Raw genomic sequence first — 27,285 nt, 5'->3', positions numbered from 1 at the left:
CGTCAACTAAAACATTTTGCACTTCCGGGGTCCGTATCCCTCTGATTCCCATCCTATTCATGTATTTGTCAAGCTGCCTCTTAAACATCACTATCGTACCTGCTTCCACCACCTCCTCTGGCAGCGAATTCCAGACACCCACTACCCTCTGCGTAAAAAACTTGCCCCCGCACATCTCCTCTGTGGTTTTCTCCTCTCACCTTAAATCTGTGTCCCCTAGTAATTGACTCTTCCACCCTGGGAAAAAGCTTCTGAATATCTACTCTGTCCATGCCACTTATAATTTTTTAAACTTCTATCAAGTCACCCCCTCAATCTCCGTCGCTCTAGTGAGAACAATCCGAGTTTCTCCAACCTCTCCTCATAGCTAATAACCTGCAGACCAGGCAGCATCCTGGTAAACATCCTCTGCACCCTCTCCAATGCCTCCATATCCTTCTGGTAATGTAGTGACCAGAATTGCATGCAATATTCCAATTGTGGCCTAGCCAAGGTTCTATACAGCTGCAGCATGACTTCCCAGCTTTTATACTCAATAGCCTGCCAATGAAGTCAAGCATGCCATATGCCTTCCTGACTACCTTAACCACCTGCGTTGCCAGGTGGATAAGGAAAACTGTTTGACAAGGTGCCACATAGAAGGCTGGTTAACACAATTGAGACTCATGGAATCAACCATCTTCAGCTGCTTCATCAATGACTTTCCGTCCATTATAAGGTCAAAAGTGGGGATATTCCCTGATGATTGCACGATGTTCAGCACCATTTGTGACTCCTCAGATACTTAAGCAGTCCATGTCCAAATGCAGCAAGATCTGGACTATATCCATGCTTGGGCTGACAAGTGGCAAAGAATACTCACACCACACAAGTGCCAGACAATGACCATCTCCAACAAAAGAGAATCTAACCATCTCCCTTTGATATTCAATGGCATTACCATTGTTGAATTCTCCACTATAAACATCCTGGGGGTTACCATTGTCCAGAAACTGAACTGGACTTACCATATAAACTGTGTGGCTACAAGACCAGGTGAGAGGCTTGGAATCTTGTGGCAAGTAGCCTGTCCATCATCTACAAGGCACAAGTCAGGAGTGTGATCGAATACTCTCCACTTGCCTGGATGAGTGCAGCTCCAACAACAGTCAGAAACTTGATGCTATCCAGGACAAAGCAGCCCGCTTGATTGGCACCACATCCACAAACATTCACTCCCTCCACCACTGATACACAGTACATCTACAAGGTGCACTGCAGGAATTCAGCAAGCCTCCTTAGAAAGTACCTTCCAAACCCATGACTACTACCATCTAGAAGGACAAGAGTAGCAGATAGATGGGAACACCGCCACCTGGAAGTTCCCCTCCAAGTCACTCACCATCCTGACTTGGAATTATATTGCCGTTCCTTCATTGTTGCTGGGTCAAAACCCTGGAACTCCCTCCTTAACAGAACTGTGGGTGTACCCACACCTCAAAGACTGCAGCAGTTCAAGGGCAATTAGGGATGGGCAATAAATGCTGGCCTATTCAGCAACGCCCACATCCCATAAATAAAAAACAGGGGGAACTGGGAAGCAAGTGGAAAATTTTAGTTATAAGGTTAGGTTGGAAAAGCTGCGGTTGTTCTTTTTGTAGCAAAGGAGATTGAGGAGAGATTTGATCGATAAGGTAGACAAAGAAAACCTATCAGCATTACAATGACTGGGGGAACACAAATTTACGGTCTTGGGCAAGAAATGCAAGATGAACATGAGGAAGAACGGTTTTACGTAGCGAGTGGTAATGACTGGAACTCACTCTCCATGAAGATAGTGGAAGCAGAAACAATCAATGATTTCAGAAGGAAATTGGATGGACACTTGAAGGAAGTAAACTTGTAGATCTACGGGGATCAAATGGGGGAATGGGATTGACTGGATTGCATCAACTAGAGATGGCATAGACTTGATGAGCTGAAAGACCACCTTCTGTGTCCTCAAGAACTCTATGACTCAATGCAGTTCCTTAAATCAATTTTGCAATGTGCAGAATGAGATCTTTTACTGCTACTCTTAAAAACAATGCATTAAAACATTCAATCAGCTAAGTCAAGTCACATGCCAGCTTTTGGTGAGAGGAATGTCCTATCTTTACTCTTCAGACTCATTCTGAAGGAAAAGATTTCAAAGCAATGACTTTATGACACCTCCCCAGGCACTTGAGACCCTATTGGCTCTGTTGCCAGTCACTTTTTTAAAAAACTCGGGCACTATTTTAAACTAGGATTGGGAAATGATAAAGCTCTCTATTAGATTTACAACTTCACAACTTAAACTAATGACACAAACAGTCGCTTATTCGTACAGAACTTGAATATATTGCTGAAAAAAGAGACATGCCACCAATGGTTCTTGTCTGGCACTCTTCAGGACAAATGCAAGATTGACAAATTTCAAACACTCACAACAGTTTGCACCACAAGAGAAGATGGTGCTGAATAGTTGGCAAATTGATTCTGATTAGTCAAGGTGTTGCCATGGAGAAAGAAATGGAGAACCGTAAGGTCCCCAAGTTCCCTGTTAATTCAAAAAAGGCACAAAGCTTGAACATAAATATATTCCTTTTCTTTGCACAGAACAAGTCCCTGCAAATGCATATATGTCCCTTCCATCAGTCACAAATGAGCTTTGTTCGCAATCTTTGACTCTGCAGCCAGGTGTAAGGATTTCTTCACATCTTTAATAAGCTCCATCCTGTGCTCAGGTACACTTTTCAGATCAAGCAGTCTATTGCGTTCCCTTTCCTCAACGTGCTAGTTGACAAATTCGTGAATGAGTTCTCCACTACTATGTGCCACAGGCCTACCATCACCAGTCAATGTACACGTTGAGACTCATATAGCTCCACGCTCAATAAAATACCCTTTAGTGTTTGAGCACTCAGGACCATGCTGTTTTGGCTGGCTGACAACTGTGGTGGTCTTGACATCTTCCGCTGTCTGGAGGAGCTTTAGGGCTACACAGGCGAGTCTGCTCAGAAGAGAGAAAGGCTGATTACGAATGATGTACATCAGCTCAAAGGTTTGTTTGTTGCCATACCTCGGTGATTCAAGGATCATGCCAATGACCTGGAGTGGGAGCCCCCCCCGCTTGATAAAGTGGCATGTCTGTCATTCGAAGCCAGATGTCTTTAAGCCATGGTTCATCTGACAAGACTGTCACCCTGGACCTGAATCTAATTTAAAATTTGTCAGATGATCATTTGCGAGGATGTCAGCATTCCAAAATGAAGAGTTGCTCTCTTTGACCTCACCCAAGAAGCATGACTTCAGGGTTTCGGTCTCCATCTTGTAGATTACCTTTGGGCTATCTGTGCAGTGCTGAGGTTCTGGCTTGCACAGTTTACCAAAGTGTCCCTGTTGGTTGCTGTGGAAGCATTGGGCTTTATTCACAGGACAGGCCTGTAAGAGCGCTTCATACTGCAACGCTGGCAAGGCCACTCTGCTGGGTAATTCAGGAATTTCTTTTCCTGACTTGGGTTGTCTCTGTGTCTTTGCCACCTGATAAGCTGGACTGAGGGTTGGTTTCTGCCCCATGTTGGATTCTTTCCCCTTAGGATGGTTTCGTGTTGCTTCCATAGCTCAGGCAGCCTAACTAACTGGATTAGGGTAAGATTAACACTAGCTCGCAGGAGGTCAGAGAGTGGATTGTTTGCATCACCCACCACAATTCTGTCTCAGATGAGTTTGGACTTTAAGTCACCATGCTCATACCCTGCGCCATCCTGTAGCGATCATTTATGAAGGAATCAACAGGTTTTCCAGGCAAAAATACCCAGAAGAACGCAGCAGGTCTGACAGCATCTGCGGAGAGGAACACAGTGAACATTTTGAGTCCGTATAACTCTTCATCAGAACTGAGGGAATATAAAAAGGTGAAATATAAGCTGGTAGAGGGGGGTGGGACAGATAAAGCTGGATAGAGGGCCAGTGATAGATGGAGGCAAAGGAGAGATTGCCAAAGATGTCATAGACAAAAGGACAAAGGGGTGTTGATGGTGGTGATATTATCTAAATAATGTGCTAATGGGGACATGAAGGGTAGCAAGCAGGACAAGCTAGTGGCAGATGGTCCTAATGGGAGTGGGGTGGGGGGAAGGGATTGGAATGGGCTAAAAGGTGGAGATAAAACACTAGATAGAAATAACTTTTAAAAATAGATTTTTAAAAAGGTGGGAAAAGAGAAATATATACTTTTTTAAATTATAAATTATTGGAAAAGGGGGGTTCAGAAAGGGGGTGGGGATGGAGGAGAGGGTTCATGATCTGAAATTGTTGAACTCAATATTAAGTCTGGAAGATTGTAAAGTACCCAGTGCTCTCATCTGGATCTGGAAAAATTTATTAATTTTGCTTCCAATTTCCACCCCTCCATCATTTTCACATGGTCCATCACTGACACTTCCCTTCCCTTCCTTGACCTCTCAGTCTCAATTTCTGGTAATAGACTGTCCATCAATATTCATTACAGGTCTACCGACTCCCACAGCTACCTCGACTACAGCTCCTCACACCCTGCTTCCTGTAAGGACTCCATCCCATTCTCTCAGTTCCTTTGCCTCCGTCGCATTTGTTTTGATGATGCCACTTTCCAAAACAGTTCCTCTGACATATCTTCCTTCTTCCTTAACCGAGGTTTTCCACCCACGGTGGTTGACAGGGTTCTCAACCGTGTCCGGCCCATTTCCTGTGCATCCATCCTCACACCTTCCTCTCCCTACCAGAACCATGATAGGGTCCCCCTTGTCCTCACTTATCACCCCACCAGCCTCCGCATTCAAAGGATCATCCTGCACTATTTCCGCCAAATCCAGCATGATGCCACCACCAAACACATCTTCCCTTCACCCCCACCCCCGGCGGCTTTCCACAGGAATCATTCCCTCCGGGACACCCTGGTCCACTCCTCCATCACCCCCTACACCTCAACCCCCTCCCACTCCTTTCAAGTGAAGCAGTGCTTCACTTGCACTTCCCTCAATTTAGTTTACTGAATTCGCTGCTCCCAATGCGGTCTCCTCTACATTGGAGAGACCAAACGCAGACTGGGTGACCGCTTTGTGGAACACCTTTGGTCTGTCCGCAAGCATGACCCAGACCTCCCTGTCGCTTGCCATTTCAACACACCACCCTGCTCTCATGCCCACATGTCCATCCTTGGCCTGCTGCAATGTTCCAGTGAAGCTTAACACAAACTGGAGGAACAGCACCTCATCTTCCGACTAGGCACTTTACAGCCTTCCGGACTTAATATTGAGTTCAACAATTTCAGATCATGAACTCTCTCCTCCATCCCGACCCCCTTTCCGACCCACCTTTTTCCAATAATTTATAATTGAGAAAAATGTATATTTCTCTCTTCCCACCTATTTTTAAATCTATTTTTAAATTTATTTCGATCTATTGTTTTATCTCCACCTTTTAGCCCATACCGATCCCTTCCCCCCACCCCACCCCCACTAGGGCCATCTGCCACTGGCTTGTCCTGCTTGCTACCCTTCATGTCCCCATTATTACATTCCTTAGATAATATCACCACCGTCAACACCCCTTTGTCCTTTTGTCTACGACATCTTTGGCAATCTTTCCTTTGCCTTCATCTATCACTGGCCCTCTACCCAGCTTTATCTGTTCCACCCCACTCTACCAGCTTATATTTCACCTCATTTCTATATTCCCTCAGTTCTGATGAAGAGTCATACCGGCTCGAAATGTTAACTGGATCCCTCTCCGCAGATGCTGTCAGACCTCCTGAGTTTTTCCAGATATTTTTGTTTTTGTTCAGATTTCCAAGCTTCCACAGTATTTTGCTTTTATCTTAGGTTTTCCAGGCAGTTGGACTCTCTTATTAAAGCTCATTCTCGCCAATATTTTATTGGATCTCAAGTTGAAATAAACATAAAGGATTTTAAAACCTCCTCAAATTTGGCGGATGACTGGTCAATAGCTTGTCGTTCAATGATGCTGGCTGCAATTGGCCCAACTGAGTAAAGAAGTGTGTTTACTTGTTCTGCTTCTGACTTTTTATTTCAACCTGAAGAATTAACATATCTTAAAAATCTTTTCCTCCAAAGACTCGCATTTTGTAACTGGACTGGGCCTTGGGTGAGACTCCATGATGTGGAAGTGTGGAATTGTGATCCATTTTGAAGAATTTAAAAGCGTGGGTACAGCTTTAGGAGCTTGCAGGCTTCAAAGATGGTGTTGCCATTTGCTGCCGATCAATGAATTTCCCACACTTGCCAGTTTTGGCAGGCTTTGCAAAATGGCTGCGGCACACTTCAGGCAGAAGAAGTTTCCACTCTGGCTGCGCAGATCAACTGGCTGCCGACCTGATTTAATCAGCGATGTAGCGTTGCGAGTAATGAAGTGTTTAAAAGAACTGCAGGCTTGCTGTTTAAGGAACTGGACGGCTGTGAGGTTCCTGAGAGGCTGAGTAAATTAATTATTAAACTTTATATTTTTTTAAACTTAAAAGTCACATTTTGAGGTTCGGCAACAGGCTTGGGATTAGCAATGGGTCTCATTCAAACGGCGCTTCTGATTGAATTAAAAAAAGGACTTCTCAGAGCTGGCTGCCCTGGAAAATAAAATAATTTTTCTCATCCTTCCAGGCTGTGAATCTGTTTGCTGAAGTTGGGCTTCCGAGGAACATTCAATGGAATCTTTTGCTTCAGTAAAACCTCTGTCTTTTAGGTTGCAGGCTCTTCTATTTGGCTTTTCAATTTTATTTCTGTTGAAGAGTCATGAGGACTCGAAACGTCAACTCTTTTCTTCTCCGCCGATGCTGCCAGACCTGCTGAGTTTTTCCAGGTAATTCTGTTTTTGTTTTGGATTTCCAGCATCCGCAGTTTTTTGTTTTTATCTCTTTCTATTTGGAGCTTTGTCTGGCAAATTTTCTCAGCTGCCAGAGCTGCCACCATGAAGAAATCCTCGTAGTCTTCGATATGTTAACAATAAGTCTTTATTAACTACTTGTAACTATATACACATATAGAGTAAAATGTACAATTATGGAACTGTCTCCATACAAGGTTTTTACAAATCTCTGTCCAACACTAAAAAGCCCCTAGCTCTGGGTCATGTGCCATTTTACATCTCTGTGTGGTGGTACTTTAATCAGTCCCACATTAACCCTGGATGTATCAGACCCTTTTGCTACAGTTGTCAGTCCAAAAAGATGCTCTGCTCACCACACAATTGAGCAACAGCATGTATAATGTCCAGTGCTGGTGTGATGCCAGGTATGTAGGCCATAAATCCCAGTGTTTGGCTGATCATATCAAACAGCCTGTTCCTTTGGTTATTTGTAATAGGCAGGGTACAGATTCAACCAGCCTGTGCTTATAATACCCAAAACAAAACATCTGTCATTAGATAGGATTCTGTGATTGGGCAGCACTTACTGAACAACCCTGTGTGTGCTCATAGCCACACTAACAACCAGTTTAAGATAATCAGTTGAGTTTGTAATGTGGCTCCATTAGAAGCAACATACATTCATATGCAAGAACCTGTTCTCAATAAACAAGAGGAATATATTCAAGCCTTGCATCTTTTTGAATTACCAGGGAGCTTGGGGAATCTATAGTTCCCCACTGTTTTCCATGGCAACATCTGGACCAATCAGTGTCAACTAGCCCAACTAATAAGTCACCCTCTGCTCCTGTAGTATAATTACATGTGATCATTTGAAATTTGGCATTCTTGCATTTGTCCTGATGAGTGCAAGCTGAAAAGCTTTGGCAACATGGTTGTCTTTTCAGCAATATTAAACTAATTAATAAAATTTCACTCAAGCTAATTATAACAGTGAAGAAATAAGTAGTAAGACTATTCGCACAAAGCTGGCCTAAAGCCATTAATCAAAATTAATGGATAATACAAGGTATTGACTAGATTCCAAAAGATGGATGGCTAGCTAAGACTTGTTGCTTGCAATTCCTGTGCCATGTGGGAATTTCAGTGCATTTCTTGGGGAACACGTGTATCGGAAGTGTCCTTGGCTCTGTGAGCTTGGGCTCAAGATTTGCAAGCTTGAGGAGCAGCTGGAGTCACTGTGGAGCCTTAGAGAGCATGAGAGTTTCCTGGATTGTATGCTCCAGGAAATGACCCCACAGGCCCTACCTCACAGGCAGATAGTAGGTGATACCTTCCTTTATTAACAAAGCTACCCTACCTGCTTTCCCTTTTGGCCTATTTTTACGGAATGTCGAATACCCTTGAATATTTTGTTCCCAGTCTTGGTCACCCTGCAACCACGTCTCTGCAAGTCATCAAGTCATATTCATTTATTTCTATTTCTATTTGTACCGTCAACTCATCTATCTTGTTCCAAATGCTGTGTACATTCAGATAAAGAGCCTTAAGCTATGACTTTTCACCATCTTCACTCATTCTGGTTCTAATTTCTTCTGCATGCTTCTGCTTATATTTTCTGCCCCTTCCTGTCACACTTTGATTATCATTCACCTCTTCACTACCCTGCAATTCTGCTCTTTTGTTTCTTTTTGATTTTTAAAAATTCCCTTCAACTAAACCAGCCTTCCCCCCCACAACTAATTAGTTTAAAGTCCTATCCATAACCCTAGTTCTACGATTCATCAGGACACTGGTCCCAGCTTGATTCAAATGAAACCGGTTCCAATGGAACAGCTCTCTCCTTCCCCACTACTGGTGCCAGTGCCCCATGAATCGGAGCCTATTTCTCCCAAACCAATCTTTCAGCCTCTCTAATCTTATTTACCCTATGCCAGTTTACATGTGGCTCAGGTAGTAATTTGGAGATTATTACATTTGTGGTCCTGCTTTTTAATTTAGCCCCGAGCTGCTCGTAGTCCTTCAGCAGAACCTCTTTCCCAGTCCTACCAATGTTATATGTACCTATATGGACCATGACAACTGGATTCTTCCCCTCTCACTCCAAGTTCCTTTCCAATCCCAGAAGAGATGTCCTTAACCTTGGCACTAGGTAGGCAACACAGCCTACGGGAATCTCTGTCTTTACTGGAGTGAACAGTATCTATTCCTCTAACAAAAACAAAAATAGCTGGAAAAACTCAGCAGATATGACAGCATCTGCAGAGAGGAATACAGTTAACGTTTCGAGTCCGTAAGACTTGTCATCAGAACTACATTCACCACATTTCTATATTTTCTTAGTTCTGATGAAGAGTCATACGGACTCAAAATGTTAACTGTATTCCTCTCCACAGATACTGTCAGACCTGCTGAGTTTTTCCAGCTATTTTTGTTTTTGTTTCAGATTTCCAGATTCCCAGTGTTTTTTTATCTATTTCCCTAACTATGATATCCCCTATTACTACTACATTTCTCTTTTCTCTGCCCGCTTGAAAGGCACTCTGCCACTGTGCTGTGGTCAGTTCGCTAATCCTCGCTGCAGCCTGTGCCCTTGTCCACACTGGGAGCAAGAACCTTGTACCTATTAGGCAAGGCACTGGCTGAGGCACCACCAAAGCTAAATTCTGGATCCCCATAACTGCCTCACTCATAGTCACACCCTCCTGTCCCTGACCACAGTCCAAATTTGATGTAATTAATCTAAGGGGTGTAACTGTTTCCTGAAACACAGTGTTCAGGCAATTCTCCCCCACCCTGATGTGTCATAGTGTCTGCAGCTCAGACTCCAGCTCATCAGCTCTGAGCCAAAGTGGGCAGGATTTTCTGGCCCTGCTGCCGCCCGGATATACCGTCCCACCTTTTGGTTGGGCCGTTGCAACCCCTGCGGCGGGTACCACCACAGCGGGGCTGGAAAATCTCAGCCTGTATGATGCATGGTGAATTCTTTAAGCAAGAGCAAGCCAAATATATTCTATTGAAAGGGGAAGTGGAGAGGAAAATAAAACTGGTAAACAGAGCATATGAGAATAGAACAGCAGTTAACATAAAATGAAAACCAAAAATTTTCTACCATCGTGTAAATAGTAAGCAGATGGTAAGAGATAGGGCCGTGTCTATCAGAGACAAAGGGGTGATGTATGCTTAGAGGTGCAAGGCAAAGCCAAAATACTTAATGAGTACTTACCTGGCAGGGGAGAGACCTTGATCACGTTTCTGCCAGGGAAAGGTCGTCAAGCTATGGCTATAACCAATTGAACCCCATACTATGCGGTACCTAACACCATCCGAGTCATGGTGAAGGGCAGCAAAGAAGGAGCACCTATGGATCGGGCCTTCTTCACCAAGAGGATCCCATTCAAGGTGTGTGGTTTCGAAGCTGCGGAGATCTGCTGCCTGCAGGACTTCCCCAGCGCTGGATGTTTTGATGTGACGTTCAAGCGGGTGGCAGCCTGCATCAAGCTCCTGAAGGTGTTTGAGGTGAAGAGAGACCTGCCGGAGATGAAGATCCTGATGGTGGAGCCGCTCTTTGTTCTGCCGTTGCAACGGGACAAGGTGGTGACGGTGCACCTTTACAACCGCTTCGTCCCTGTTGCCGACGTGCTCACCTTCCTCACCAGGTACTTGGATAAGGTTGGGAGCTGCACCGTGGTTAGAGACGATTTGGGGATCTGGACATGCAAATGCCAGGTTAAGGTCACGCTCAAGACCGACGGTAAGGGAGCCATCTTCCACCCTTCCTCCAGATTCGCTATCGGGGGAAGCCGTGGCTACCTTGTCTACGTTGGGCAACCCAAACTTTGTCGCTCATGTGGCAAGGCTGGTCATGTGGCGGCCAACTGCAGCGCCGTCCTCTGCAAGAACTGCAAACAGGAAGGGCACCAGACAAAAGACCGCAAACAGGCTAAGTGCTGCAACCTGTGTGGCGAGGCAGGTCACCTCTACAGGACCTGCCCCAAACGATCCAGCAGGGCCGACAGCAGATTGGACGCTACATCCTGATCCCTGATGAAACAGTTAAGGATGCCAAGCTGCACAACATCTTTCAGCAACCCTGCAGACGGAGTGCAGTGTAGATACACCTGGTCGCGGCCAGACAGGTCCATCCGTTCCAGGATAGACTTCCTGTTTGTGTCCCGTGCATTTGCAGTCAGATCCACCGACATCAAGCCGGTGTTTTTCTCTGACCACTGCCTCCTACTGGCTGACTGCCACTTAGAGGAGAACCAGAGGGTGGGCAGGGGGTCATGGAAGCTAAACGTGCAACTGCTGACCCCAGAGAACATTGAGGAGCTCAAGAGGGATTACAAAGGTTGGAGAACGGTGAAACCCCTTTTTGAGTCCCTGACACACTGGTGGGAAGTGATCAAGGGAAACATAAAGAGGTTTCTCATCCTCAAAGGCACCCAGAGAGCTAGAAAGAAACAGAGGAAAATGTCCCGACTCCAGAAAAACATGCAGAATCTGCTCCGGCTGCAGTCGATGGGGGTCGATGTCAAGGAGGAACTCCAAGAGGTGAAGAGCCAGCAAGCCTCGCTCTTTGCCTCGGAGGCCTCCAAGATCATCTTCCGGTCCAGAGTCCGCTCTGTGGAGCAGGATGAGATGTGCTCACGTTTCTTCTTCCAAAAAGTACACAGAGAAAGCTCCGTGATCAGCAGCCTGAAGACAGCTTAGTAAAGTCATCACAGTCCGACATTTTGAGGATCAGCAAATCCTTTTATGCCAGATTGTATGACGTGAAGCCCACAGACAGCACGGCCTCCCAGTCCTTCCTGTCCTCTATCACAGAGGTCTTAGACGACAGTACATGGGAGAGCCTGGACAAACCGCTAACTCCTGACGGACTGACTAAGGCCCTTGAGTCCTTCGGGAAGAGTAAAGCTCCCGTAAGCGACAGCTTGCCAGTGGAGTTGTACTCGGCTCTGTGGGACTAGATTTGCCCAGACCTGCTAGAAGTGTACGAGAGTATGTTCCTGGCCGGCAGTAGGTCAGAATCCATGAGGAAAGGCATTATCAAACCCTCATCTACTAGCACAAAGTGGAAAGGGAGGAAATTAGAAATTGGCGACCCATTTCACTGTTGAATGTGGACTATAAGATTCTGTCCAAGGTCATCGCCAATCGCGTCAAATCCGCTCTGGAATTGGTGATCCACCCCGACCAGACCTGCACTGTGCCGGGCAGGAAGATCTCGGACAGCCTCGTGCTGCTCAGGGATACAATTGCCTATGTACAGGACCGGGGTGTGGATACCTGCCTCATCAGCCTGGATCAGGAGAAGGCCTTTGACAGAATATCGCACACCTACATGGTGGATGTGCTCTCCAAAATAGGGTTTGGGGAGGGTGTTCGCAATTGGATCCAACTGCTCTACACTAACATCAGTAGTGCAGTCTCAATCAATGGATGGGAATCAGATAGTTTTCCGATTAAATCTGGAGTCAGGCAGGGCTGTCCTCTCTCGCCTGTTCTTTTTGTGTGTTGCATAGAACCCTTTCCTGAGTCCATCAGGAAGGATCCGGGCATAAGAGGAGTGACAATCCCAGGCAGTGGAGGCACCCAGATCAAAGCCTCCCTGTTCATGGACGCTGCCGTTGTCTTCTGCTCGGATCCGCTGTCGGTGCGCAGACTGATCCACATCTGTGACCAGTTCAAACTGGCCTCGGGAGCCAAGGTAAATCGTGGGAAGAGCGAGGCCATGTTCTTGGGGAACTGGGCTGACCGATCCTTTGTCCCCTTCACTGACAGGGCTGACGGCCTGAAGGTGCTGGGGATATGGTTCGGAGAGACCAGGGCACGCGTTAGAAACTGGAAGGAGTGAGTGTCTATGGTGAAAAGGAAACTGGGCATGTGGGAGCGACGCTCCCTCTCCATTGCGGTAAGAACCTGGTCATCATGTGTGAGGCATTCTCGCTGTTGCTGTGTCTGGCCCATTCCACACTCCTGCGTGGTGGCGATCACCCGAGCCATCTTGCGCTTTATCTGGAGGTCGAAAATGGATCGTGTCCACAGGGACACGATGTACAAGCCTCTGGATAAAGGGGGAAAAAATGTGCCCAACATTGCCATCATACTGATGGCCACCTTTGTGTGTGGCTGCATCAAGCGGTGCATAGACCCTCAGTATGCAAACACCAACTGTCACTACGTGCTGAGGTTCTACCTGTCCCCAGTGTTACGAAGGATGGGTCTGGCCACACTGCCGCGGAACGCTCCAAGTAGTTGGACTGTGCCGTACCACCTGTCCCTCGTGGGAAAATTTATGCAGAGAAACACCTTTGACCACAAGTCCATCAGGCAGTGGTCGGCGCGTAATGTCTTAGAGGCCCTGAGGGAAAAGGAGAGGGTGGATCCTGTGGGATGGTTCCCCGAGCAGACTGTCAATGTCATTTGGCAGAATGCCTCATCGCCAGAACTTTCCAATAAGCACCAAGACGTAGCTTGGCTGGTGGTGAGAAAGGCCCTCCCAGTCAGATCCTTCCTACACGCCAGCAGTCTCACCCCCTTGGCACGTTGCCCTCGAGGTGGCTGTGGTGGGGAAGAGACCATTGTCCACCTCCTTGTAGATTGTACCTTTGCAAAGAAGGTCTGGAGAGAGATGCAGTGGTTTCTGTTGAGGTTCATCCCGAGCAGTTCTTTGACACAGGACTCTGTGCTCTACGGGCTGTTCCCAGGGACACACACCGAGACAAACATCAACTGTAGCTGGAGGATCATCAACTCGGTGAAAGACGCACTTTGGTCTGCCCGAAACTTGTTGGTCTTCCAGTGCAAAGAGTTGTCCCCGACCGAGTGTTGCAGACTGGCACATTCCAAAGTCCAGGACTACGTGCTGAGGGACGCACTAAAGCTTGGGGCAGCTGCCGCAAAGGCGCAATGGGGAAGGGTCACTGCCTAAGACCTTTCTGCCACGGTGCACCGAGGGACTGGAAATTGTATAGACCCCTCGGGATGTACAGCTCAAAATGAATGTCTGCAATTGATTGTAATATTCATTTTTTGTACTGATGCACCTTGTGATTCATGTTGTAAAAGTTGAACCTGATGGTACTTTTGTAATGGTGATTTTGAAATGGTTTGGAATGTTGTTGAAGATATTTTATGAATAAAGTATATTTTTGCAAAAAAAAAATACTTAATGAGTACATTGTATCAGTGTTTACTAAGGAAGAGGAGGCTGATAAAAAATCAGTTGAAGAGGAGAAAGTAGAGGGAATGGATGGGGTGCAAAGTTATGGGAAGGATGTACTGACTATGTTTAGAATTGGCAAGTCATCTCATCCGGATAATTACTTGGTACTTGGTAAGGAATCATAGTCCTACATAGTCCTCTACTAGGGAATTTTCACAGGAGGTGCACAATGATTGCTGTCAATGGTTCATTCATTAGAAGAAAGTTAAACAGATTTTCCTTAAATGAGTCCTTAGAGGGCATGGAGATTAATGTTTGTGGAAGATTTTTCTAATCTTTAATTGTTCTTGGGAAAAATAAATCAGCAAAGGAATCATGTTCGGGTATATATTGGAGCTGTTTGTCATGAACTCTTCGAGCTTGGTGATTTTTGGGCTTGATGTACTGCTTCGAAATATTTAATTGTCCATTCAAAATTTTATAGAAGGGTGTCAACCTGTGGATTTTATTTTGATTCTGAAGACCGTGCCAGCCTGGCGACATGACCAATTGGGAGACACTGATATCTCGCAAGTTATTATTTGTAACAAAGCGAGCTGCCCAGTATTGAACTTTCTCAAGGAGAGTAATGGTTTTTAGCAGGATATGGGTCCCAAGTGGCTACGTCATACTCAAGTTGTGTCCTGACTAGTGTTGGGTAGAGCATTTGCTTCACTGTAGTTGAAGAGTGATGGCAATTTTGTTTCATGTTCCCAAGCACCTTGGATGCTTTGGAAGCTGCTTGTTGACTTTGTACGTTCCATTTCAAATTATTTTGGGTGTGGATTCCTAACTAATGGCATTCCTTACTAACTTCCAGGGGAAGTCATGCATTGTATACAGTTGGGTACTGATAGACAATGGTCAGAATTTTCCACTACCGTTGGCAGTAGGTGTCACTGCGGGTACGATCAGACAATATGGCGAGAAGGACAAAAATTGGTTTTATGCCATCGTGAAACCAGTTTGCTTTGTGATCATCCGCTCCGCCTGTCAATGGCGGGCCGTGTTTTCCACCGCCACACTTCAGGAAACTAATTTAAAATTTCACTATAAGCCCCGTTAGCCAGTATCATCCCCCCACACTGGATCATCCGGGCCGCCGACTTGTTTCACAACTGTACGTAAGTGACGTGCACCTGGCAAGCTGCACTCAGGACTTCACGACGGGCATCCAGAAGGCATTCCAATGATAGGTCACTGAATCCTTCTGGCTTTCAGGGCCATGTCTTCACTGGAGCAGTCCTAGACTACAAGCATCGAGAACTGTATGCGTGGCTGCTCTTTATATATGGCACCCGTAGTGAGGAAACAGTGATGTAACAGCATGGCGAGCGATTCAGAGGCCATCTGCCAGCGAGACAGCGTGTTTGCCTGCATAATTAATGAGGCGGGAAGTGGACGATATGGTGTAAAAACCCGTCATTGCGGCCACCAGGTAATATGTTTTTTTTCACACCTGATACCCTAATTAGTGCAAATTTGGGATGATTCCACCCATCAAGTGTATGTGTATATGGAATGCAAAGTAAAATTTCAAAATTTGTTGATAATAACAAACTTGAAAGTGTGGTAAGCAGTGAGAATGATACCAACCAACTGTAACAGATAGGTTAGCAGAATGGGCAGACAAGTGGCAATTGGAATTTAATACAGAAGTGTGAGTTGATGCATTTTTGCAGAAATTTTCGGGAGAGGCAATATTGACTAAATGGCACAGAGTGTACAGGGATAGAGGGGCTTGGGGTTCATGTGCATACTGAGAGTATCTAGCAAAGCACATGCATTCTTGGGCTTCATAAATAGAGGCATTGAGTACAAAAACAGGGTAGTTATGCTGAACCTTTATAAAGTTCTGGTTTGGCCGCAACTGTAGTATTGCTTCCAGTTCTGGTCCCTGCATTTTAGGAGCATAAGAACACAAAAGAACACTAGATAGAAGCAGGAGTAGACCACATTGCCGATCGAGCTGCTCCACCCTTCCATTATGATCATGACTGATTTTGGGCTTCAACTCCACTTTCCTGAATGCTCCCCATATTCCTGATGTCTTGAGACACCAAGTATTTGTCTATCCCACCCTTAACCAAATTCAGCAATAGAGCATCCACAACTATCAGGTGTGGATAATTCTAAAGTTTCAAAACACTTTGAGTGGAGAAATTTCTCCTCATCTCTGTCCTAAATGATTGGCCCCTTATCCTGAGACTGTTTCCCCATGTTTTAACTTTCCCAGCCAGTGAAAACAATCTCTCAGTACCTAACCAAAAGATCTGACATCAATTCAGCTTGAAACAATCAGTACTATCTGATATCAAATGGTGTAATTTGGAATGAGTATTGATTGCAGATGAAGCACTCAACAAAAGCCATCACAGTTTGTTAAATTTGTGGAAGCGATCATTTGTGTTTGGAAGTAATTATTTGACCTTATAGGCACTTTGTGTGATCATTAGGCATCACAGCAATCAGGATGATATCAGTCCAGCTTTCCAAAGGTTATGACGGAAAGAATAAATAAATCCTACCACTTATTTTCAAAATTTTTTTGAAGAATTTCTCTATCCTGTTCTATTTCAGCTGACATGTTACCCCTTCCTTTCTGATTATTCTCTGGTGCCTCTGCATTGCCAATTACACCAGAGTCACCAACACTTGGGGAGAAAAACAAGGGGTACTTCACATGCGGGGTTGGCGGGGGGGGGTTGGCGTGGGGGATGGCGTGGCAACACGATAGTCAGAAATTTAGATAACAAAGTAAATGTGGCATCATTGAAAAGTAACAGTGCAATGGAATTAAATTTAAAAGTATATAATGAAGTAAGAAAGCTAACAGCTCACCAAGGCTCCTCGACAGCACCTTCCAAACTCGTGACCTCTAACACTGAGAAGGGCAAAGGCAGCAGATGCATGAAAATACCACTTGCAAGTTCCCCTCCAAGCCAGACACTAGCCTGACTTGCAACTATAACGCCATTACTTCACTGTCGCTGGGTCAAAATCCTACAGCTCCCTTCCTAACAGCCCCCATCTACTTGCACGCTGTTCTTGAGTACCAGGTCGCTGAGATCCAGGAGCTGGTGAATAATGTGACCTGAGACACAAGCAGACCCACACCATCCTCTAAAACCTGCAGCTCACCATCCTCAATGATGAGGAGCTCAATGAGCTGCCGAGAGGAGTCACCATAGCCCAGGGCTGGGTCCTCCCGAACATCCAGGCTGTACTACTGCCCAAGAAAACCAGACAGCCCAGCAAAGTTTATGCCTGAAGGGGAAAGATCAGAAAAAAGTAAAAATATGACATGAATCAAAAAAAATTAAAAGAAAAATATACCACCCAATGCATGGTTAAAAATGACAAGCTTGCAGTACAACCCCTCCATTCAGGTTTCCCCGACATACGCATATACGAATTAGGAGCAGGAGTAGGCCACTCGGACCCTCAAGCCTGCTCCGCTATTCAATAAGTTCATGGCTAACCTGATTGTAACCTCACCCCACATTCCTGCCTACCCCCGATTCCCCTTCACCCCCTTGTTAATCAATAATCTATCTATCTCTGCCTTAAAAATATTCAAAGACTCTGCTTCCACTGCCAAAGTTCCAAAGACCCACTATCCTCTGAGAGAAAAAATGTCTCCTAATCTGTTTTGAGGAGTGACCACTTATTTTTAAACAGTGGTTCCTAATTCTAGATACACCCACAAGAGGAAATATCCTCTCCACATCTACCCTGTCAAGACCCCTCAGGATTTTAAAGGTTTCGATCAAGTCACCTCTTACTCTTCTAAACTACAGTGGATGCAAGCATAACCTGTCTAACCTTTCCTCATAAGACAATCCTCCCATTCATGCTATTAGGCTAGTAAACCTTCTCTGAACTGCTTCTAATGCATTTACATCTTTCTTTAAATAAGAATACCAGTATTCTACACAACATTCCAGATGTGGCTTCACCAGTGCCCTGTACAACTGAAGCATACGTCTCTGTTTTTGTAATCAATTCCTCTCTTTCCCTACCCTGCCCTAAGTTAGCAGCATCCAGCACCCAGCTCTCATGGCTCAGACCTTTCCCCTCCTCAAAAACGTACCTACATGGAATTGTGTGCTAGCCACCACCCTAGTCTTGGGGCTTTCCCCTAACACCCCTCAAGCTTCGGGTCTACACACCCACCCTATCACTGGCCTTCTATCCAGCTCTACCTGTCCCACCCCCCCTTAAACTAGCTTATATTTCACCTCTATTCTATTTTTACTTAATTATGTTGAAGGATCATTCGGACTCGAAACGTTAACTGTGCTCCTCTCCACAGATGCTGCCAGACCTGCTGAGTTTTTCCAGGTATTTTTGTTTTTGTTTTGGATTTCCAGCATCCACAGTTTTTTCCTTTTATCTCAAGCCTCTGGCATTTTCCCTCCCCACTCCTCAAGCCCATGCCCCTAAAATTATCTGCCCACTCCCCTCCAGTGTTTCCTAACCCAAGCCTCTCCCTTCCCCCTAAGCCCCCACCCCCTCTCTTCCCCAGCCCCACTTTCTCTTCCTTTCAGTAATCCCCTCTTTCCCCCAGCTCCACTCTCTCTCCCCCAAAACTCCCCTCTCTTCCCCCGAACCCCCATCTCTCTCCTCCCCAATGCCCCCCCTCTCTCTTTGTCTTCCAGACTACTCTCTCTCCCTCAGACCTCCTTTCTCTCCCTCTCTCTCCTCCCCCTATCTCCTTCCTCTCTCCCCCACACCCCCTCTCTCCCCCAGCTCCCCTCTTTCTCTTCCTCCCTGGCTCCCTCCCCCAAGCCCCTGTCTCTCTCCCTAAAATCCCCAGACCTCCCCCTCTCTCTCTCCCTCAACCAAATCTCTTTTCCAAGCCCCTTCCCTCTCCCATCCAGCCCCCATCTTCTTCTCCCAGGCTCCCTCTCTCTCTCCCCAGCTCCCTTCTCTGTCTCTCTCTCTCTCTCTGTCTCTCTCTCTATGTCTCCCTCTCTGTCTCACTTTATCTCTCTGTCTCTCTCTCCCTCTTTTTTTTCCTCTCCAGCCTCCCAGTCTCCACAATTCAAAACTTACCTGTTCTCGATTTCAAGCAGGCTGGTAATGTCTCTGATGCCATTTCCAGTTGGCCCTGACGTCACTTTCAGTTCTGGTCAGCCCCAACCTGGAAGAGGGTAGGAGAGTTGTTCAGGGGTGGGGTTCAGTGCGTGAGGGGGGGGGGGTTAAGAAATTAAAAACAAAACATTGTGGATTCTCAATAAAATGCAGCAAAAACTCAGTGGGTCAGTTCTAAAGAAGAATCATATTGGACTCTCTCTCTACAGATGCTGCCAGCTCAACTGAGTTTTCCAGCTTTTTCTGTTTTTATTCTACAGAAAGTCGGAACTATCTGAAGTCCATGTTTGGGGGGATGTGTTTGGGGGCACGGTTCAGGGGTATGGGTTTCCACAGCAGTTCTGGGGGAAGGTTCAGAAGGTGTGGGGTTCAGGTGGTCAGTTGGGGGGTAGTCGTGGAGAGTAGGGGTATGTCAAGGATTTGGTGGGTACATTTCCGTGACACTGAAAATTAGGAGGCAGACAAGTTCATTAGAAGCTGGTCCTTAATAATTGCTAGTAACTCTTTCGAGTACAAACACGTTTCCATCTGTTTCAGATGAAGTTACATTGTTTCATAGTTTTGCCATTGTGAGATTTGAACTCTTGATAATCTTTTAAATGAAAACCAAATCAACAAAATTGGGATAAATCAGGCACAGCCCCTAATTCAGGTCAGCTGTAAAACCAAGAACAAAGTTTAAAGGAAACTTACAAACTTTAAATCAAAATGTGATTAAAGGGGTCAACAAAACACCCCAGTCCCCGCGGTGCCCACCTAGCACGGAAGGCCTCGAGAGTGCCAGCAGACACCGCGTGCTCCTTCTCCAGGGACATCCGGCAGCGAACATAGCCACGGAAGAGGGACAAACAATCGGGCGGGACTCCCCCGTCGATCGCCCGCTGCCTGGACCTGTTAATGGCCAACTTGGCCAGGCCCAGGAGCAGGTTCACGAGGAGGTCCTCCTCCTTCCCGACCCCCTTCCGTACCGGGTGCCCATAGATCAGAAGTGTGGGGCTGAAGTGCAAACAAAACATCAATAAAAGGTTTTTCAAATAACTAAAAAGGGAGTGCAGCCTACAACACCCTATGTATACATGGTCCACGGACTCCACAAGACCGCAAAAAGGGCACGTGTCCTGAGAGTCCGTGAACCTATGCATCCTCTTATTATAAGGGACTGCTGCATGCAACACCCTCCAACCCAGGTCCCCGATAGAAAGGGGGAGGACACCTCCGTAGAGGGCCTCCCATCAGGGGCCTCCGCCGCCGGACGGCAACAAGGCACGCCAGGGCGTGTCCGGTCGACGGACAAGGGCGAGAAAATGGAAGGTGTGCAGCAGCAGTCCGTACAAAAAGCCCCTCTTTGCCGTGCCAAAAGGCACAGAGGGCATGTCCCCAAGGCGGCTCATATTGCGGGGCACCAGCACCCGAGGGAGGGTTCGGGGCTTGGGGCCAATGTGGAATTCTGTCCGAACAGGGGAACGCTCAGACGGAAGACCACCGCGAACCTGGGCCGCCTCAAGACCCAAAATAACGTCGGGTCCGAGCACGACCGTTCTCAGGTCTTGGATGGCATCGGCTGCGACCTGGACACTCACAGACGCGCGTCGCGCCAACTCCTGCGGGAGCATCCAGCCCAGTCCTCCGCCACCCAGCACGTCCCCGATCCTGGTCATCCCTGCGGCCACAGCCCTCCTCTCCGCCAACCACTGAAAAGGACGGAGGGGCGGATTCCTGAGCAGTGGCTCTCTGACGATAGCCGCTACTCCTGACGGGGGAGAGTTGCGTCGCGAGGCGACCACTTTCCAGACTTTGATCAGGTCCTGGTAAAAGACGGGCAACGCCTGCAAGAAGCCACCGAGGCCCAGCTGTTCTATAAACAGGAGCTGCACATCATAATTCAGGCCGTGCACCTGACGGAAGAAATACGTCATCAGGGCACACCATCTAGGAGGAGGCTCGACGTAGAGGTATCGCTGCAGGGTCTGAAGGCGGAAAGTCACCACCTGTGTGCGTAGGCACACTAGCGCCTGACCACCCTCCCTAAGCGGGAGACTCAGAACCTCGGCAGCGACCCAGTGCAATCTTTTGTCCCAGAAGAAGTCGACTAACAATCTCTGGATTCTTGTGACAAAGTCCGGGGGAGGGGTCAAAGTGACCAGCCGATACCACAGCATGGCGGCGATCAGCTGGTTTATGACCAGAACTCGACCTCGGTAAGATAGCACTCGGAGCAGTCCTGTCCAGCGCCGCAGGCGACGGTGACTTTCGTCTCCAGTTCCTGCCAGTTTGCCGGCCAGGATTCCTCAGCGGGGCAGAGATGGACCCCCAGGTAGAGGAGGCTGGTCCTGCTCCAGGTGAAAGGCCTGAGCTCCTCGGGTAGGGGATCCATCTGCCACTGACCGACCAGGAGTCCAGAACATTTACCCCAGTTGATCCTGGCAGAAGAAGCGGCAGTGTAGACCTCCTGGCACTCACGCATCCTCCGCAGGTCAGCCGGGTCACTAAACATAAGGAGCACGTCATCGGCGTAAGCCGAAAGGACCACCCCGATGCCCGGCCCGCGCAGAACCAATCCCGACAACCTCCTCCGCAAGAGGCGCAGGAAAGGCTCCACGCATATAGAATACAACTGGCCAGACAGGGGGCAGCCCTGACGTACCCCTCTCCCAAAGTGAAGGGGCGCCGTCAGGGACCCGTTAACCTTCACTAGACACTCCGCGACGGTGTACAGAAGTCGGATCCGGGCGACAAAATGCGTCCCGAACCCGAAAGCTCGCAGAGTTCCGAGTAAGTATTCGTGATCCACCCTGTCGAACGCCTTCTCCTGATCGAGAGACAGGAAGGCGCTCGACAGACCAGCCCTCTGGGAATGGTGGATGATGTCCCGGACCAGATGGATGTTATCATAAATGGTTCGGTCCGGGACGGTGTAGGACTGGTCAGGGTGGATTATGTGGTCCAGCACAGTGCCGAGCCGAGAAGACATGGCTCGGGCGAAGATTTTGTAGTCCGTGCTGAGGAGGGAGACCGGGCGCCAGTTTTTAAGAAGGCGGAGATCCCCCTTCTTCGGCAGCAGGGCAATCACGGCCCTGCGCCACGAAAGGGGCATCTCCCCGGTAGCAATGCTCTCCCCCAGGACCCCCGCGAAGTCGCTCCCCAAGACGTCCCAGAATGCCCTGAAGAACTCCACGGTCAGCCCATCTAGTCCCGAGGTTTTGCCCCTAGAAAGACCGTCGAGTGCGCCGGTCAGCTCCCCCAGACTTATAGGGGAGTCGAGCTTTCCGGCGCACTCCGGGCCGACCTGCGGCAGGTCCTCCCACAAAACTCTGCAAGCTTCCTCACTGGACGGATCCGGAGAGAAAAGGGCAGTGTAGTAATCTCGGGCAATGGCCCTGATGCCCTCCTAATCCGAGACAAGGGATCCGTCGTCGGCCAGCAGCATAAAGAGCTGCTTACGGACCCCGTGCCTTTTTTCCAGTGAGCAGAAGAAGGGAGAGCCACGGTCCATCTCCTTAAGGAAACAGATCCGCGACCTCACGAACGCGCCCCGAGACCCGACCAGTTGCAGGTCCCGCAGCGCGCCCTTCTTCTCATCGTACACCGACCGCAGGGCCGGGTCCGCGTCGGGCTGACGGAGACGTGCCTCCAGGTCGAGCACCTCCTTCTCCAACTCCTCGACCCTGGATTTGCGTCTCTTTGTCGACCCCTTCGCGTACTCTTGACAGAAAACTCGGACGTGAGTCTTGCCCACGTCCCACCATAGCCTCAAGGAGGGGAAGCCTCCCCGCTTCCTTCTCCAGCCGGCCCAGAAGCGACGGAACGAGTCCAGGAACCGCTGGTCTTCCAACAACAGGTTATTAAAATGCCAGTACGCGGACCCCGTCCGAGCGCAGAACGAAGTGAGCTCCGCCCACACCAGACGGTGGTCCGTGCACGGAACCTGCTGTATAGAAGCAGCCGGAACGCAGGACACGTACGCCTTTGAAACGTAAAGGCGGTCGAGTCTGGACGCTCCGACTCCAGGTGACACAAAGGTGAACACGCTGGAGTCAGGATGGAGATTTCGCCAGACGTCCACTAAGTCGAAGGACCTGACCAGGTCCCGCAACTTACTCACACCTCGCGTGCAGTGCGGGGTACCGTGACGGTCCCGGACCCCGAGGGTGCAATTGAAATCCCCCCCGAGGACGATGCACTCGCCAGTGTCGATGGAGCTGAGATGAGTGGACACTTCTTCAAAGAAGCTCGCTTGCTGCTGCGTGCCCAGGGGAGTGTACACATTCACAAAGTGAAGCACCGCCCCCCCCAGACGCACAGTCAGGTGCAGCAACCGGCCTGGCACCGGCTCCTTGACCCCCAAGATCTCCGGCTGAAAATGCGGGGCCAACAAGATAGCCACCCCGCCAGAATTGGAGGCTAGGTGACTCATGTAGACCCCTCCTCGCCACTCCAGGAGCCACGTGGCTTCGTCTCCCGGAACGGTATGGGTTTCTTGCAGGAAGCACAACGCATACTTCCCGTCCCTGAGGACCGAGAAGTTCTGGAACCTGCGCTGTGCGGCCCTGCTGCCGCGGATGTTGAGGCTGGCTATAGTCGTCTTCATTGTCAAAGGTACATCAAATCTTCACCTTAAGTCATTAAAAAGAAGAAGAGGACTTTTTAGTCCTTCCTCTCCTTCAGGAGCCCAGCGAGAAACGTTTGGACCCTCCGCCGCGCGTTCCTATCCAACTCAGGAGACTTGAGATCCTCGCGAGTGGACCAGAACACCAGCGGAAAAGAATGCCACCGGTCCAAGGCCAACTGAACCCTGTCTCGGCGACCGCGATGACTCGCCAAAAAGTCCCGGAGTTCCCTTGGGGGGATGAGGGGGGAGTCAGTGGAGGGCACCAGGGGATCCACCGCCTCGCTTGAGAGCGACTCAGCGTAATCTCCAGCGCTCACCACGGACACCCCGTCCTCCTCCAGGTCGTCGCCTCCAGCTTCCGACCCCTCCCCCGCATTGAGTACGGGGGCTGATTCGGAGCTGCCAGCTGGCCCCACCTGTACCTCGATCCCACCCCCAGGATCAAGGCCAGAGGGGTCCTCTCTGGTCTCCTCTAAACGTTTTGGGTCAGAGGGCAGCGGCAGTTCTGATGCCCGCTCTCCTCCCGGCACCGGGTCGTCCGGGGAGCTCAGGACACGCTCCTGACCCAAAACTAGGACGCCCGGTGCTAAGGTTTGGGAGGGAGCAGGAAGGCCTTCCTTTTCGCCGCCACCCAATGACCCGTTAACATTTTTTAAATTTTGAGAGTTACAGTCCCCCGACGAGCCAGAAGGTACCTCGGGGGTATCGAGGGTCTCTGAGTCGGGCACCACCTCAAGGGAAGTGCCTTCAGTGACCCCCGAGGGGCCCTGTTCAGGGGACTGCAGCAGGTTGACGGGGGTAACAGTGGTGGGAGTCAGTGCAGGGGTTTTGAGTTCCCCCAGAGGACAGGGTGAGATTTTACTTGGCGGAGACGCCACCACCTCTTCATCGGGGGAAGGGACACACCCAACTTCTTCAATTTGGGCATCACCCACCTCCTCCTCCGAAGCGTGACATCTCTTCCGGGTCAGGCTGGGGGCTAGGGAGACCTCCATTTCCGAGGCCCCCTCCTCCTTGTCCAGCCCTCCCGGACACTCCACCCTCTGGGTTTTGGGTGTTAGATACCCCGGCTCGGGGTCCCGCGTCTTTTCCCCGCCGGCCCCGGGAGCACGTGCAGAAACGACGCCGGGCCCAGCACTCGGCGCCTTAGCACCCATGGGCCCGGGAGCACACGCGGACACGACGCCGGGGCCGGATGATGTCTTTTCCCCCGAGCCGGTGCTTGTAGGTGTTTGGGGGTTTTGGGGCGTTTCAGGGGCCGCCTCCAGGTTGCGGGTCTTCCTCTGCACCTTCTTACGGCGCGGGGGCTCTCCCCCCGCCTCACCGGCAGCCGAGATGGCAGTGGCCGCCGGTGTCGCTTCCCCTTGCGGGGAGGGAGATGGAGTGGTGGCGGGGGGAGGAGGGGCGGTGCCAGCCATGACCGCTTGGGTGGGGCTCGTGGCCTTGGAGGCGGGGCAGTTCTTCCTCACGTGCCCTGCCTCCTTACAAGCATGGCACCGCACGCCCTCCACGGTCCAGAAGACCCGATAGGCGGTCCCCTCAAAATTGATAACGAAGGCCCCCTCCAGGCACTCCTCCTGGGCCAAGCGGACAAATACCTGGCGCCGGAAGGAGTACACATGGCGGAGGGCCGAGTCTTTGAGGCCGAGCGGGATTGGTGCAACCCCCGACCTGACCTCCCCCAATTTATTAAGGTGGGGGAGGAGGAGCTCACTGGATAGAAAAGTTCGAAATAATAATTTTCTGGGCGGTGGCCTCAAGGGGGTCCACCGCCAGAAAAGTCCCGCCCACAGTGAGTCCTTTTTGCAGGGCGAGGTGCACCGCCCGCTCGGACCTCAAGAAGAATATGGCCTTCCCATACATTTTAGAGGCCGCGACAATGGCTGAGGGGCCGACGACCCCAGCCATAGCCTTTACGCAGGCCTCTATTGTCATTTCAGGGTGAGCATAGCTCTTCACCCCAAGTGCCCTGGTGAGGAGGCGGAAAGGTGACAGGGCAGCGGGAGCAGCTGGAGCTGCAGAAGCAACCACCCCCGCATAAGTTTTCTTTTTTTGAGGCCCTGCCACCGGTGACAAAACCGCCTCCACATTAGCCCTCGAGGGCCCGGCCACAGGCGATGGTGAATTGGCCTTAGGGCCAGAGCCACGCCCACCCCGGGAAGGATTGGCCATTTTGTTTTTTTCTTTTTATATTTTTTTTATATATATAGGGAGGAAAGGGGGTGGGGGAGAGAGGTAGAAACAACCTCCCCTCTTTTAGGCAGGAGAGGAGAGGAGGGAGAGGAGTAAAAGACAGGGAGGCACAGGAGGGAAAGGGGTAAAAGTCCAGTTGGGTGTCCTCGATGGTGGATGGACGGTGGGTGGGGGCCTGATGTTCTTCAGGCAGGGGGAGGCGATGTCTTCACCAGCTATTGCTGGCCTTACTGGGAAAAGGGCTGGGTTGGGGGGAGGGGTGGCAGAAAGATGGTTTCAGCACACACACACACCCTCCCTCTCTTCCTTCCCCAACTCCTCTGGCAGTCTTCTTGCCTCCCCCTACAAAAACACAGTCCTTAATTGCCCCCACCTTAAACAAAAATACACAGTTCAGACACCCACCTAGGATGTTGTTTTTTAACTCAGTCCTGGCCTCCTGGCCTTCCTGTCCTGTATCAACAGCAGCAACTGTTCTCTTCTCTCCCTCTCTCTCCTTTGGCAGCACTGGAGGAGCAGCAGCAGAAGCAGCAGCAGCACACAGCAGAAGCAACAACCCCAAAGGCAGCAGCAGAAACAGTTGAAACACTGAGGAGCAGCAACACCACACACCTTCTCTCCTCAGTATCAGGACCTTCAGCTTTATTCTATCGGAACCGTCAGCGCGAAGGACACACGCGCACGGGAGCACTCTGGGGTTGCCGCATGCACCTTCGTCTTATTTTATGCCAGAGAAATGGTGCGTTCAGCCGAAGGAGCGGGTTCTGGCGCCCAGAGCGCTTGCTGGATGAGACACTCTGAGTCGAGGCGGCGGACCTGGCGACCGACACCCGTTCCTCCACTGTAAAGTCGTGCCACTCGGTTTACATGTTGGGCGCCGCGGCCTCACCCGGCGTCGTATCGCTTCGAGAGGTGCGCCAGCCACCACTCGAACATGATTATGTCCATCTGCGACCCCGGAGGACACAGAAGAGGGAGGGACAACCAAAGTTACATTGTTTGCCATTGTGAGATTTGAACTCTTGATCTTGGGGGTTACAAACCCAGTACCATAACCACTTGGCTATTTAGGCCAAGCTCAAAATACAGCATAACACATCATTCCAATTGTAACTCTTTCGAGTACAAACCCGTTTCCATCTGTTTCAGATGAAGTTACATTGTTTCATGGTTTGCCATTGTGAGATTTGAACTCTTGATTGTTATTGCTGTTGGATCCTTTTAGGATCTGATGGAGACATGTATAGGATCTCACAGTTGGTAGCCCAGTCAGGTGACTGAGGGCTTTTTTGCCAGCTAGCTGGCAATCATGTAG

General features: G+C 49.2%; 1 protein-coding gene across 1 annotated transcript in view; it reads left to right on the top strand.

Moving 5' to 3' along the window:
• LOC121283785 (B-cell CLL/lymphoma 9 protein-like) overlaps window positions 1–27,285 on the top strand; it is a 366,978-nt gene that overhangs the window by 257,690 nt on the left and 82,003 nt on the right. Inside the window, 1 exon segment of the mRNA XM_041198498.1 lies at window positions 25,539–25,562. Coding sequence (XP_041054432.1) covers window positions 25,539–25,562 — 24 coding nt within the window.

Source organism: Carcharodon carcharias, chromosome 11 (assembly GCF_017639515.1).
Source record: "Carcharodon carcharias isolate sCarCar2 chromosome 11, sCarCar2.pri, whole genome shotgun sequence".
Classification (NCBI taxonomy): Eukaryota; Metazoa; Chordata; class Chondrichthyes; order Lamniformes; family Lamnidae; genus Carcharodon; species Carcharodon carcharias.
This window is presented reverse-complemented; position numbering and strand designations above follow the sequence as displayed.